Source organism: Pogoniulus pusillus, chromosome 30 (assembly GCF_015220805.1).
Source record: "Pogoniulus pusillus isolate bPogPus1 chromosome 30, bPogPus1.pri, whole genome shotgun sequence".
NCBI lineage: Eukaryota > Metazoa > Chordata > Aves > Piciformes > Lybiidae > Pogoniulus > Pogoniulus pusillus.
In genome coordinates this window covers 15,933,601-15,947,444 of record NC_087293.1, presented here as the reverse complement: position 1 = coordinate 15,947,444, position 13,844 = coordinate 15,933,601, and the positions used below count along the sequence as shown (strand labels likewise).

At 55.4% G+C, this 13,844-nt stretch overlaps 1 protein-coding gene across 6 annotated transcripts in view; it reads left to right on the top strand.

Annotated features, from left to right (window-relative positions):
- Nucleotides 1-13,844, top strand: part of NOS1 (nitric oxide synthase 1) — a 99,184-nt gene that overhangs the window by 69,289 nt on the left and 16,051 nt on the right. For all 6 annotated transcript variants that reach the window (XM_064168832.1, XM_064168826.1, XM_064168830.1 and 3 more), the window contains exons 16-23: nt 406-464; nt 5,397-5,513; nt 6,446-6,620; nt 7,803-7,941; nt 8,620-8,698; nt 10,132-10,325; nt 11,421-11,590; nt 12,557-12,767. In XM_064168832.1, the coding sequence (XP_064024902.1) occupies nt 406-464; nt 5,397-5,513; nt 6,446-6,620; nt 7,803-7,941; nt 8,620-8,698; nt 10,132-10,325; nt 11,421-11,590; nt 12,557-12,767 (1,144 nt within the window). The remainder of the gene's footprint in view (nt 1-405; nt 465-5,396; nt 5,514-6,445; nt 6,621-7,802; nt 7,942-8,619; nt 8,699-10,131; nt 10,326-11,420; nt 11,591-12,556; nt 12,768-13,844) is intronic.

Below are 13,844 nucleotides of genomic sequence, written 5' to 3'. Positions count from 1 at the left end.
CTGTGAGACAGCTGGCACAGGCTGCCCAGGGAGGTCATGGATGCCTCCTCTCCAAAGGTGTTCAAGGCCAGGTTGGGTGAGGCCTTGAGCAACTTGGGCTAGTGGGAGGTGTCTCTGCCCATGGCAGGGGGCCTGGAACTGGCTGAGCTCTGAGGTCCCTTCCAACCCAACCCATTCTATGATTCCATGGATCTCTAAGTAACTAACCTGTTGCTGCGTCCCTCCTGTCCCACTGATGTTGGTGTCACAGAGAAGGTGCCAGCTCCTTGTCTGGGCAGCTTTGGCTTTGCCCAGCCCTGTATGCCAGCAAGCAGAGAGCAGAGCCACAGCCCAGGCTTAGGTCCTGGCTTGCTTTCCTGCAGAGCTGGGCCAAGCTGATGGTCTTCTCATATCTCTTCTCTGCAGAAATTTGGCTGTGCATTAATGGAGATGAAGAATCCTAACTCCAACCTGGAGGAGAAGAAGTAAGAGCACCCCAACCCCCAGCCTCCCCCCCCCCCCTCACAACCCCAGCGTGCGGGCAGATTGGGCCAGCCTGCTTCTCTGCTTCCCTCCTCTTGGAAGGCAGTGTGAAATTCTCAAGCAGGTTTCAAGTTTACAAAGGTCCAAGGGATGGGACCTGGCTGGAGAAGCAGAGGATGGAGCAGGTGGAAGTCCTGGGAAGAACAGAAGCAGTGAGCCAGGCATGCCTGTGGACTCAGGCTTGTAACTCCCTGGGCTGGCATTTTAAAGCTCCTCTCTTTGGCTGCACCTTTCAGTATCTTAAGGAGGGCTACAGGAAAGCTGAGGAGGGACTTTTTAGGCTGTCAGGTAGTGATAGGAGTGGGGGGAATGGAACAAAGCTGGAAATGGAGAAATCCAGACTGGATGTTAGGGAGAAATCCTTCAGCCTGAGGGTGGTGAGAGCCTGGAAGGGGTTGCCCAGGGAGGTGGTGGAAGCCTCGTGGCCAGGCTGGATGAGGCTGTGGACAGCCTGGTCTAGGGTAGGGTGTCCCTGCCCATGGCAGGGGGGTTGGAACTGGCTGATCCTTGTGGTCCCTTCTAACCCTCACTTGATTCTATGTAAGAAGTAGGAATTAATGGGGAAAAAAACCCCAACCAAGCAAACCCCACCACCAAATTATGGCAGGGATCCCCCTCAGATCATCAAATCCGAGAGGTGGCTGTCCAGGAGACAGCAAAGCAGTGAGCCCTGGAGGTAGCGGAGAGTTCCTGGCTGTGTGTGGGGATGTAGGTGGGGGAAGGCCTGGAGAACCACATTTAACTACTTGCATGGTGTGAAAAGCTTCCTAGGGAAAAGAAGAGCCCTTAGAAATTCTGTCTGTGAGGTTTGGAACAGTGAGCCTGGAACCTTGGAGGCAGGCTCTGGGACTTCAGAAGGTCTCCCCTCACTGAAGATGAGCCTTGAACGTTTTGATGCACGTCCCAGAGGCTGGGAAATGAGGGCAGCCATCAAAGTGTTAATCATTTGGGGCTGTCTCTTATTTTAGCTCTCAAGAACAGTCAGCTTTGCTTAACTGGCTTGCTGCTCTGCTCGGGAGCCTCCCCTGAGCCAAGGCGGCGCTGGCTGCGCTGGCAGAAGGCTGCTCTTGAATTAGAGGAAGAATTAGCCCTGCCCAGTGCTCCAGTCTGATTTTACCACCCTGCCTCTCTGCTCCAGCACCACTGGTGTGGGGCTGCAGAGCGCTGCCAAACCCACTGGGCGCAGCAGGGACTGGTTGGTAGCTGGCAGCAGCCCCAGAGTGGTCTCCCACGGAGCTCACAAGCCAAAGCACCATTAGGCTTCGGCTGGCCTCATGCCTTAGTGGGGACAGCTGACAAAATGGGATGGGCAGGCTGCCCTGGAGGGGTCTGGCTGCAGAAACAGGTGTGCCAGGTCACAGAAAGGGCTGCTTAGTGCATGCTTCTCGCCACAAAGAGCTTCACTTCGAAGGGCTGAATTGGTGTAGCCTTGGGTGGGGTGTGGAGGTGTCCCCTCACAGCAAGCCAGGCAGATTTGAGGTGGGCAAAAGGACCTGAGCTTGGTGCTGGCTGGCCCAGTCACCTCAAAATGGAACTGAAGGGGCTGGCAGAAGTATGTGAGAGCCAGGACAGCCTGTGGCTTGGTTACCTGGCAGCAGAAGTGGTCAGAGCACTGGAGACAGTGACCTCAAGGGCAGATGGAAAGGGTGAGAGCTGTTTTGTCTGAAGAGGAGGAGGCAGAAAGGCAGTGTGGTGGCAGACTTCAAAGGGAAAAGGTGCCTGCAGAGGTGGAGGGAAGGAATTGCTCACCATGGACCCCTCCAGGACAGGCCAAGAGGTGATTGCTCTTGAGATGGAAGAGATGCTGACATTAAGCCTGTAACAAGCTGCTCTGATGAGCAAAGGCAGCCTGGAGGAGACCATCTGGGGAAGAGGAGCAGAGTAAACCTGGTGTCTGCAGGGAAGGGCTGGACAGAGCAGCTCCTGCCCATGCATCCTGTAGGGTCCCAGCTCCATGCCCACCAGAGGATGCTGAGGGTAGATGAGGCCCCCCTGGAGTGGGGATTAGTGGCCTCTGTAAGCCACTGTGTCTTAAGGAGCCTGCCAAGGTGCTGCAGCTGTGGCTTTCCAACCACAGAAGCAGAGCCTGGAGGTTTTGCTGGGGTTGTTACATGTGGTTCCTGATGTCCTGCAGCAAGGGTTGCCCAAGGCATTTCAGAGGCATTCACCTTCCATCTTTAAGGGCCTGCTGTGCCAGTGCAGCCCATCTTTCCACAGCAAGCCCCTGCCACAAGGACGTGGCCACCTCACAAGGGCTTCTAGTGGCTCTCCACCTGAGTGGGGAACCTGGGCTCCATGCCCCTCTAAAGCAGCAGTAACCTCAGGTGAGGACGTGGCCCAAGGCCAGTAGTGAAAGGGGATGACTTCATCCTGATAGTGAAGCAGAGGAGCATGAGAGGCCCAGGCAGGAGGGAGGAGGCTCTGGAGCAGAGGTGGAGCAGAGGGCTGTGTGACCCTGGAGCTCCTTTGCTCAGGGGGTGTCTCCTCTGCGTGGCCTGCTGGGTGCAGGAGGTCTGCTGTGACTCATCCACACACCACAGCCTCATCTGGCAGTATATTTAGAAACTGTTGTGTAGAGCAGTTTCTGGAGATGCTTCAGTTCAGAAATACTTCTGCTCTCATCAGACTTCTTTTTCCTCTCTCTCTCTCCACTCCCCTTTCCCCCTCCTCACCCCCTCTGCTCTCTTTTTCCTTCCTATGAATGAAAAACACCCCTTCAGAACATCTCTTTAGACATAGACCTGACCTTGTGTGCAGCCAGGGAAGGGCAGGTACAAGCCAAAGGTCGTGCCAGCTCTGCCACCACTGGGGACAAGGTGGTGGCTGCCATCTGGGTCAACCCACAGGGAGGTAACTGAAGGACAGCATGAAGCAGACCAGGTCCAGCTAGGGAGGGTGCCTCATCCTTGCCTCTCCTCTCCATCACACACCCAAGGAGCAGTTTGTGACAGTCTCAGGTTGGTTCCTGTCAGAAATCCCAAGCCCACAGGATGTCAGGAGTTGGAAGGGACCCAAAGAGATCACTGAGTTCAACCCCAGGACCATCTAATCCAGCTCAGGGCACACAGGAACACATCCAGACAGGCCTGGGAAGGCTCCAGAGAAGGAGACTCCACAGCCTCTCTGGGCAGCCTGTGCCAGGGCTCTGGGACCCTGCCAGGCAAGAAGTTGCCCCTTGTGCTGAGCTGGAACCTCCTGTGCTGCAGCTTCCATGCATTGCTGCTTGTCCTGTGCCAGGGAGCAGTGAGCAGAGCCTATCCCCACTCCTGACTCTCAGTCTTCTCCAAACTAAAAAGCCCCCAGGTCCCTCAGCCTCTTCTAATCAGGCAGTGTTCCTGTCCCTTACTCATCCTGAAAGCCCTCTGCTGGGCCCTCTCCCTGTCCCTCTTCAACTGGGCAGCCCAAAACTCAAGGCAGTATTCAAGATGGGGTCCCAGCAGGGCAGAGTAGAAAGGAAGGAGAACCTCCCTGGATCTGCTGGACATATTCTTCCTGATACACCCCAGACTCAGCATTCCTTGTCACAGACCTTTCTCTCTATGGTCTGAGCTTTTGAGCTCTAAGCATTGTAGTTTCCACTATTCCTTTCTCTCTATGGTCTCAGCATTTGAGCTCTAAGCATTGTAGTTTCCACTATTCCTTTCTCTCTATGGTCTCAGCATTTGAGCTCTGAGCATTGTAGTTTCCACTATTCTTTTCCCTCTATGGTATTAATATTTGAGCTCTAAGCATTGTAGTTTCCACTATTCCTTTCTCTCTATGGTCTTAGCATTTCAGCTCTAAGCATTGTAGTTTCCACTATTCCTTTCTCTCTATGGTCTTAGCATTTCAGCTCTAAATATTGTAGTTTCCACTATTCCTTTCTCTCTGTGGTCTTAGTATTTGAGCTCTGAGCATTGTAGTTTCCACTATTCCTTTCTCTCTATTATGGTCTTAGCATTTCATCTCTAAGCATTGTAGTTTCCACTATTCCTTTCTCTCTATGGTCTTAGCATTTCAGCTCTAAATATTGTAGTTTCCACTATTCCTTTCTCTCTGTGGTCTTAGTATTTGAGCTCTGAGCATTGTAGTTTCCACTATTCCTTTCTCTCTATTATGGTCTTAGCATTTCATCTCTAAGCATTGTAGTTTCCACTATTCCTTTCTCTTAATGGTCTTAGTATTTGATCTCTAAGCATTGTAGTTTCCACTATTCCTTTCTCTCTATGGTCTGAGCTTTTGAGCTCTAATCATTGTAGTTTCCACTGTACCTTTCTCTTTATGGTCTTAGTATTTGAGCTCTAAGCATTTTAGTCCTTTCTCTTTATGGTCTTAGTATTTGAGCTCTAAGCATTGCAGTTTCCACTGTACCTTTGTCTCTATGGTCTTAGTATTTGAGCTCTAAGCATTGCAGTTTCCACTGTACCTTTGTCTCTATGGTCTTAGTATTTGAGCTCTAAGCATTGCAGTTTCCACTGTACCTTTCTCTCTATGGTCTTAGTATTTGAGCTCTAAGCATTGCAGTTTCCACTGTACCTTTCTCTCTATGGTCTTAGCATTTCAGCTCTAAGCATTGCAGTTTCCATTGTATCTTTCTCTTTATGGTCTTAGTAGTTGAGCTATAATAAAGTGTTGTTGAAGCTGTAGCCAGAGGGGGGTACTCGTGTGTCTGTGTTCCCTGGTGCCCAAAGAACTCACTGGAGCACAGAAGGACATGGAACTGCTGGAGCAGGTCCAGAGGAGGCTACAGAGGGCTGGAGAAGCTCCCCTGTGGGGCCAGGCTGAGAGAGCTGGGGCTGCTGGGGCTGGAGAGGAGAAGGCTCTGGGCTGGCAGGTGGGTGAGAAGGAGGTGTGTATCTGTTGGTGCCACCAGCCTGGTGCTGCTGTGTTCACAGGAGCTACAAGGTGCGCTTCAACAGCGTCTCCTCGTACTCGGACGCGCGGAAGTCCTCCAGCGACGGCCCCGACTCCCGCCACAACTTCGAAAGCACAGGGCCCCTGGCCAACGTCAGGTACGAGCCTGGGGGCAGCAGCCAGTGCCTGCTGCAGAGGGGCTGCTGCAGCACTGCCTCCCTTCAGGTGCCCCCTGGCACGGGAGGAAGATGAGCTGCTGGAGTGCGTCCAGAGGAGGCCACGAAGATGGTCGGAGGGCTGGAGAACCTCCCCTACGGGGACAGGATGGGAGAGTTGGGGCTGATCAGCCTGGAGAAGAGAAGGCTGCAGGGAGACCTTAGAGCTGCCTTCCAGTGTCTGAAGGGGGCTACAGGAGAGCTAGGGAGGGACTTTTTATAGGGGCTTGTAGAGATAGAGATGAGGGGTAATGGACTGCAGCTTGAGGAGGGCAGATTGAGGCTGGAGATGAGGAAGGAAGTCTTTCCAGTGAGGGTGGGTAGACACTAGAACAGGTTGCCCAGGGAGGTCTTGGATGCCCCTTCCTTGGAGGTCACAGGCTCACAGGATGCCAGGGGTTGGAAGGGACCCAAAGAGATCACTGAGTCCAACCCCCTGCCAGAGGAGGACCACACAACCCAGCTCAGGACACTCAGGAACACATCCAGACAGGCCTTGAAAGGCTCCAGAGAAGGAGACTCCACAACCTCTCTGTGCAGCCTGTGCCAGTGCTCTGGGACCCTGCCAGTCAAGAAGTTGCCCTTGTGTTGAGGTGTTCAATGTCAGGCTGGATAAGGCCTTGAGCAACCTGGGCTGGTGGGAGGTGTCCCTGCCCATGGAAGTGATCTTTGAGGTCCCTTCCAGCCCAGAGCACTCTGTGAGCCTACGAAGGGGCAGCGCAGGAGCACAGAGTCCCTTTCTCCTACCGCTCTGCGTTCACGCCGTGCAGAGCCCCCCACGCCGCCTCACGCTGGCCTTGGCCCTGGGGATGCAGGAGAGGGAGCTGCCAGCCTGTGCCCAGCTCTGCCGTCACAGCTGTGCCACCCCCCCGCAGGTTCTCTGTGTTCGGGCTGGGCTCCCGCGCTTACCCTCACTTCTGCGCCTTCGCCCGCGCCGTGGACACCCTCCTGGAGGAGCTGGGGGGAGAGCGCATCCTCCGCATGGGAGAAGGAGATGAGCTCTGCGGCCAAGAGGAGTCCTTCAGGACCTGGGCCAAGAAGGTCTTCAAGGTAACCTGCTTCCCTTGTGCTCCAGGGAGCAGCAGTGGGGAGAAGGGCATGGGCACAGAGCAAAGCTGTTGGTGAGAGCCTGACCCAAACACAGCCTCTCCTCCACTGTGCTGAGGCTGGACTTGATGTTCTCAGGGGTCTTTTCCACTGTGCTGAGGCTGGACTTGATGTTCTCAGGGGTCTTTTCCACTGTGCTGAGGCTGGACTTGATGTTCTCAGGAGTCTTTTCCACTGTGCTGGGGCTGGACTTGATGTTCTCAGGGGTCTTTTCCACTGTGCTGAGGCTGGACTTGATGTTCTCAGGGGTCTTTTCCACTGTGCTGAGGCTGGACTTGATGTTCTCAGGGGTCTTTTCCACTGTGCTGGGGCTGGACTTGGTGTTGGAGCTGGACTTGTTCCCAGAGGTCTTTTGCACCAGTCTGGGGCTGGACTTGATGTTCTCAGGGGTCTTTTCCACTGTACTGGAGCTGGACTTGGTGTTGGAGCTGGACTTGTTCCCAGAGGTCTTTTGCACCAGTCTAGAGCTGGACTTGATGTTCTCAGGGGTCTTTTCCACTGTACTGGAGCTGGACTTGTTCCCAGAGGTCTTTTGCACTGGTCTGGGGCTGGACTTGATGTTCTTACAGGTCTTTTTTGCACTGTATTGTGACTGGACTTGATGTTGGGGCTGGACTTGATGTTCTCAGAGGTCTTTTCCACCATGTTGGAGCTGGACTTGTTCCCAGAGGTCTTTTGCACTGTGCTGGGGCTGGACTTGATGTTCTTACAGGTCTTTTGCACTGTGCTGGGACTGGACTTGATGTGCCCAGAGGTCTTTTCCACTGTACTGATGCTGGACTTGGTGTTGGAGCTGGACTTGATGTTCTCAGAGGGTTTTTTGCACCGTGCTGGGGCTGGACTTGATGTGCCCAGAGGTCTTTTCCAGCCTCAGTGATTCTGCAGCTCTGGGGCAGCTGGCTGTCACCTCGCCCCACGACACAGAGGCCCTCCACATTCTGGTGGAGCTGCTGTTCTGCTTTGTGCCAGCTGCCCCGTGTTATGCCAGATGCCAATGGAAGGAGGGCAGCTCAAGGCATGCCACAGTCAACTTGACACAGTCGTGGGCTCCTTCTCCACGTGGGGTGGGAGAAGGAGGGCTCAGGGGCAGCAGAGAGCTGCCTGAGAGCCTGGTGTGTGCTGCAGGCAGCCTGTGACGTGTTCTGCGTGGGGGACGACGTCAACATCGAGAAAGCAAACAACTCCCTCATCAGCAACGACCGCAGCTGGAAGAGGAGCAAGTTCCGCCTGACCTACGTGGCTGAGGCCCCCGAGCTCACACAAGGTAGAAAGAGATCACCTCAAAGGGCTGTGGGCATGGGCAGCTGGAAGAGAAGGCAAGTGGGGACACTGGTGAGACACTGGAACAGGTTGCCCGGAGAGGCTGTGGATGTCCCTTCCCTGGAGGTGTTCAAGGCCAGGCTGGATGAGGACTTGAGCAACTTGGTCTTGTGACAGGTGTCCCTGCCCGTGGCAGGGAGTTGGAACTGGATGATCTTTGAGGTCCTTTCCAGCCCCATTCTGTGAAGGTACGAAAAGGACCAAGCCTTACTTCTGCTTTGTTAAATTCCCAGCACCTCATCCCTGCCTCTCCTCTGCATCACACACCCAAGGAGCAGTTTGTGACACTCTCAGGTTGGTTCCTGTCAGAGATCTTAGGCCCACAGGATGTTGGAAGGAACCCAAAGAGATCACTGAGTCCAACCCCCTGCCAGAACAGCACCATCCAATCCAGCTCAGGGCAGTCAGGAACACATCCAGACAGGCCTGGGAAGGCTCCACAGAAGGAGACTCCACAGCCTCTCTGGGCACCCTGTGCCAGTGTCTCACCACCCTCAACCTGTGCCAGGTTCTCACCACTCTCACTGTAAAGAACTCTTTCCTATCACAGTGGTGCCCTGCAAAAGCCAGCAGCTTTGGCCATGCTCTGCTGCCTTCCCTCACTGTGTCCTCTCCTCCACAGGGCTCTACAGCATCCACAAGAAACGTGTCTATGCTGCTCGGCTCATCTCACGCCAGAACCTGCAGAGCCCCAAGTCCAGGTAGGAGGTGAAGCTCTCCTGGGAGCTTAACACACTCCTGCTGCCCCTCAGCACCTGTGCATGCACTGCTGCCATTCCCTCCTGGCCCCTTGACTGTCCCATGGATGCTATCCTTGTGGAAGTTATGGATTAGGAGGGGGTGCTGGGAGAGAGAAGCTGAAGAGGAGGCAGCAGTGCCCAGGTGGGCAGCAGAGCCAATGGCATCCTGGGCTGGCTCAGGAGCAGTGTGGGCAGCAGGACAAGGGAGGTTCTTCTGCCCTTGTGCTCAGCACTGCTCAGACTGCACCTTGAGTGCCGTGTCCAGTTCTGGGCTCCTCCATTGCAGAGAGGTGTTGAGGTGCTGGAAGGTGCCCAGAGCAGGGCAGCAAGGCTGGGGAGGGGCCTGGAGCACAGCCCTGTGAGGAGAGGCTGAGGGAACTGGGGGTGTGCAGCTTGCAGCAGAGGAGGCTCAGGGCAGAGCTCATTGCTGCCTGCAGCTGCCTGCAGGGAGGCTGTAGCCAGGTGGGGTTGGGCTCTGCTGCCAGGCAGCCAGCAACAGAAGAAGGGGACAGAGTCTGAAGCTGTGCCAGGGCAGGTCTAGACTGGCTGTGAGGAGGAAGTTGCTGGCAGAGAGAGTGATTGGCATTGGAATGGGCTGCCCAGGGAGGTGGTGGAGTGGCTGTGCCTGGAGGTGTTTAAGAGGAGGCTGCACGAGGCACTTAGTGCCAGGGGTTAGTGAATTAGGAGGGTTAGGTGCTAGGTTGGACTTGATGATCCTGGAGGTCTCTTCCTGAAAAGAACAGCCCCAGAGGGCAGCTGAGCAATGCTCAGCAAGAGAGAAAGGAGCTGTGGGGGGCAAGAGGATGGGGACAGACTCCTGTCAGTGGTGCCCAGGGGCAGGACAAGGGTCAGTGGGCACAAACTGGCACCCAGGAGATTCCTTATGAGCGGGAGGAGAAAGTTGTTTGGTGTGAGGGTGCTGGAGGCCTGGGGCAGGCTGCCCAGAGAGGCTGTGGAGTCTTCTGTGGAGAGCTTCCAACTCCAGCTGAGCACTGTGCTGCTGTGGGTGCCCTGCTTGAGCAGGGGCTTGGGCTGGCTGGTCCCCAGGCTGGCATTCTGTGTTGCCTGCCCTCACAGTGAAACCTCTGCTGCTGCACAAACGATCCTGCTGCCTGTAAGGGCGAGCAGGCAGGTGAGCAGAGCTGGGGAGCTGGCAGGGTGCCCCCAGAGAGAGGAGATCACTGCAACAGGAGCTTCAGCTCTCTTTCACTGGCACAAAGCCCCTGAGAGTGAGTCAGGAGTGGGAGGAGGCAGGCACTGCACTGTCCCTGCTAGCTCCCCGCGGTGACTTTGGTGACATGCTCAGTGAGACCCCAGCAGGTGGACATCCCAGCGCTGGCCACCTCCTGAAGGCTGCCCCAGATCACATCCTGCTCCTTCTGCTTTCCCTGCAGCCGTTTGACCATTTTCCTGCGCCTCAACACCGACGGGCACCAGGAGCTGCAGTACCTGCCCGGGGACCACCTGGGGGTGTTTCCAGGGAACCACGAAGACCTGGTCAATGCCCTCATCGACAGGCTTGAAGATGCTCCCCCAGCTAACCAGCTGGTGAAAGTGGAGCTCCTGGAGGAGAGGAGCACAGCTCTAGGTAATTGAGGCTCCCTCGGTGTAGAATTGGCCTCTCTCTTTCTCACCCAACCCTTGTAGCAGGTCTTGTAGCTCCTTGAGGAGGTAGGTGACCCTCAGGAGAAATCCTTTTCCATCTCACTGCTGCACTTGCCTGGATTGGGAGCAGCTCCTTCAAAGTCCTCCTGCCCAGAGCCATTGCTCATCTGCATTTGGGGTGCAGAGAATGGGGCTGGAGGGTGAGCAGAGCCCCAAGGAGAGGAAGTTTCCATCTTCTTCAGGATGTTTATGTGGAAGGATCAGTGCCTAGGACTGGAAAGAAGAGTGGAGGGATCTTGCTGGACTCTCTTAAGATTGTGTTCCAGGGATCAGTCTGATACCCTATTGCCATGCTCAGTGTCACAGGAGATGGAAAACAGAGTTGAGACTCTTCAGCCTGGAGAAGAGAAAGCTTTGAGGAGACCTTGTAGTGGCCTCCCAGTATCTAAAGGGGGTCTACAGGAAGGCTGGGGAGGGACTATTGACAAGGTCTTGTAATGACAGGAGGAGGAGGAGGAATGGGTTTAAACTGGCAGAGGGGAGATTGAAACTGGATGTCTTTACAGTGAGGGTGGTGAGACACTGGCACAGGTTGTCCAGGGAGGTTGTGGAGCACAGAAGCACCCAGGTTGAGGGTGGTGAGACACTGACACAGGTTGCCCAGGGAGGTTGTGGAGCACAGAAGCACCCAACGTGATCTTTGATCACGTTGGGTGCTTCTGTGCTCCACAACCTCCCTGCAGGTGTTCAGCACGAGGCTGGATGAGGCTTTGAGCAACCTGTTCTAGTGGGAGGTGTCCCTGCCCATGGCAGGGGTTTGGAACTGGATGATCTTTGAGATTCCCCCAACTTAAACCATTCTATGACTAACCTCAAGTGCCCAAGGGTGAAGCTGCGGAGCATCAGGCTCACATCTGTGCCTATGCTGCAGCATCTCACTGACTCCCCTCTCCAGCCCATCATTAGGCACTGTCTCAGAGCTGATATGGGGAGGGGTGGGGGGTGAAAGCAATGCTTTGGCCACCACAGCTCTTGTGCTCAGCTGACCACAGGCTTGTGCTGAATTCCCTGCTGGCAGGTGTCATCAGCAACTGGACAGATGAGAGCCGTGTCCCACCCTGCACCATTTTCCAGGCTTTTAAGTACTACTTGGATATCACCACCCCTCCCACACCCCTGCTGCTGCAGCAGTTTGCTTTGCTGGCCACCAGTGACAAGGAGAAGAAACGCCTGCAGGTCCTTAGCAAGGTAAAGCCCAAGACTTCCTCCAAGCCCTGGGGACAACCACAACCCCAGGGTGTTCTCATCCCATGCTGCACTGTGATGGTTTGGGAGTTACCTTCCCCCTCCCCAACAAAATCACCCAGACTAGACTCAGCCAGCTGGAAGTTAAGGAATGAAGCTTTATTTACAGCTTAGCACAACGTACAAGCAGATCTTTACAATAGCCAGCAGAGTGCCCAGGTGGGCAGCAGAGCCAACAGCATCCTGGGCTGGCTCAGGAGCAGTGTGGGCAGCAGGACAAGGGAGCTGCTTCTGCCCCTGTGCTCAGCACTGCTCAGGCCACACCTTGAGTGCTGTGTCCAGTTCTGGGCTGCTGAAATCAAGAAAGATGTTGAGGTGCTGGAAGGTGTTGAGAGAAGGGCAGGAAGACTGGGGAGGGGCCTGGAGCACAGCCCTGTGAGGAGAGGCTGAGGGAGCTGGGGGGGTGCAGCCTGCAGCAGAGGAGGCTCAGGGCAGAGCTCATTGCTGCCTGCAGCTGCCTGCAGGGAGGCTGTAGCCAGGTGGGGTTGGGCTCTGCTGCCAGGCAGCTAGAAACAGAAGGAGGGGACACAGCTTCAAGATGTGCTGGGGAAGGTCTAGGCTGGATGTTAGGAGGAAGTTCTCCACAGCAAGAGTGATTGGCATTGGAATGGGCTGCCCAGGGAGGTGGTGGAGTGGCCTGTGGCTGGAGGTGTTGAAGCCAAGCCTGGCTGGGGCAATTAGTGCCATGGTCTGGTTGATTGGCCAGGGCTGGGTGCTAGGTTGGGCTGGCTGAGCTTGGAGCTCTCTTCCAATTTGGTTGATTCTGTGATTCCTTAACTTCCAGCTGACTGAGCTAGTCTGGTGAATCTGGAGGGAGAGTACTCCCAAACTACCCCATAGGGACACTTGGCTTGAAAGAGGTCAGCACTGCGACCCTCTCCTCCCTCCCTTGCTCTTTCCTGGCTGCAGGGCTTGCAGGAGTACGAGGAATGGAAGTGGTCCAAGAACCCCACCATTGTGGAGGTGCTGGAGGAGTTCCCCTCGGTGCAGATGCCCTGCACGCTGCTGCTCACACAGCTCCCCCTCCTCCAACCACGCTACTACTCCATCAGCTCCTCCCCAGAGATGTACCCAGGCGAGGTGCACCTCACCGTGGCAGTGGTCTCCTACCGCACACGAGGTAGGCACCATGCTCATGCAGGTGGCAGTGCAGGCAGGTGTTGGCACGTGGGCAACACCACAAGGTCTTTGGCAGAAGTTCCTTCAGCTCATGACACTGCTGCCACATGTTATGGAGGATGGCATCCATCAGAGGTGCCAGATATGGGTCACACACCAGAGGCTGCTCCATCCCAGCCTCTGCCACTCTCAGTGTTCAACACAATCAGCCCTGCAGTACAAACGGTCCCTGAACATCACAAAGTCCACCTCCCTCTTGGTGCAGAACTTGTTCCTAACATCCAGTCTCACCTGCTCTTCTCTCCTTCCAAACCACTGCCCCTCATCTGCACTGCCCAGGCCACACCTTGAGTGCTGTGCCCAGTTCTGGGCTCCTCAGTTCAAGAGAGATGTTGAGGTGCTGGAAGGTGCCCAGAGCAGGGCAGCAAGGCTGGGGAGGGGCCTAGAGCACAGCCCTGTGAGGAGAGGCTGAGGGAGCTGGGGGTGTGCAGCCTGCAGCAGAGGAGGCTCAGGGCAGAGCTCATTGCTGCTTGCAGCTGCCTGCAGGGAGGCTGTAGCCAGGTGGGGTTGGGCTCTGCTGCCAGGCACCCAGCAGCAGAAGAAGGGGACAGAGTCTGAAGCTGTCCCAGGGCAGGTCTAGGCTGGCTGTGAGGAGGAAGTTGTTGTCAGAGAGAGTGATTGGCATTGGAATGGGCTGCCCAGGGAGGTGGTGGAGTCCCCATCCCTGGAGGTATTTAAAAGGAGGCTGCATGAGGCACTTAGTGCCAGGGGTTAGTGAATGAGAAGGGGTCAGGTGCTAGGTTGGACTCAGTGATCTCAGAGATCTTTTCCAACCTGCTTCATTCTGTGAACACAACAGCCACCGTGGCCTCAAGCTTCATGTGGGATCATGTTTGCCCACACCAAAGCTCCTGTGGCCATATTTTTAGGCAGATTTCTGTACCTGTGCAAGCATTGATGTGTCTGAGAAGTCCTGATCATGGTGCAGAGAGCCACAGCCCCATCGCTCCTGCAGCAGGCAGGGTGGAGAGGACCACTTAGGGCATTCACCTGGGGCTGCCACGGAGGGCTCATATCT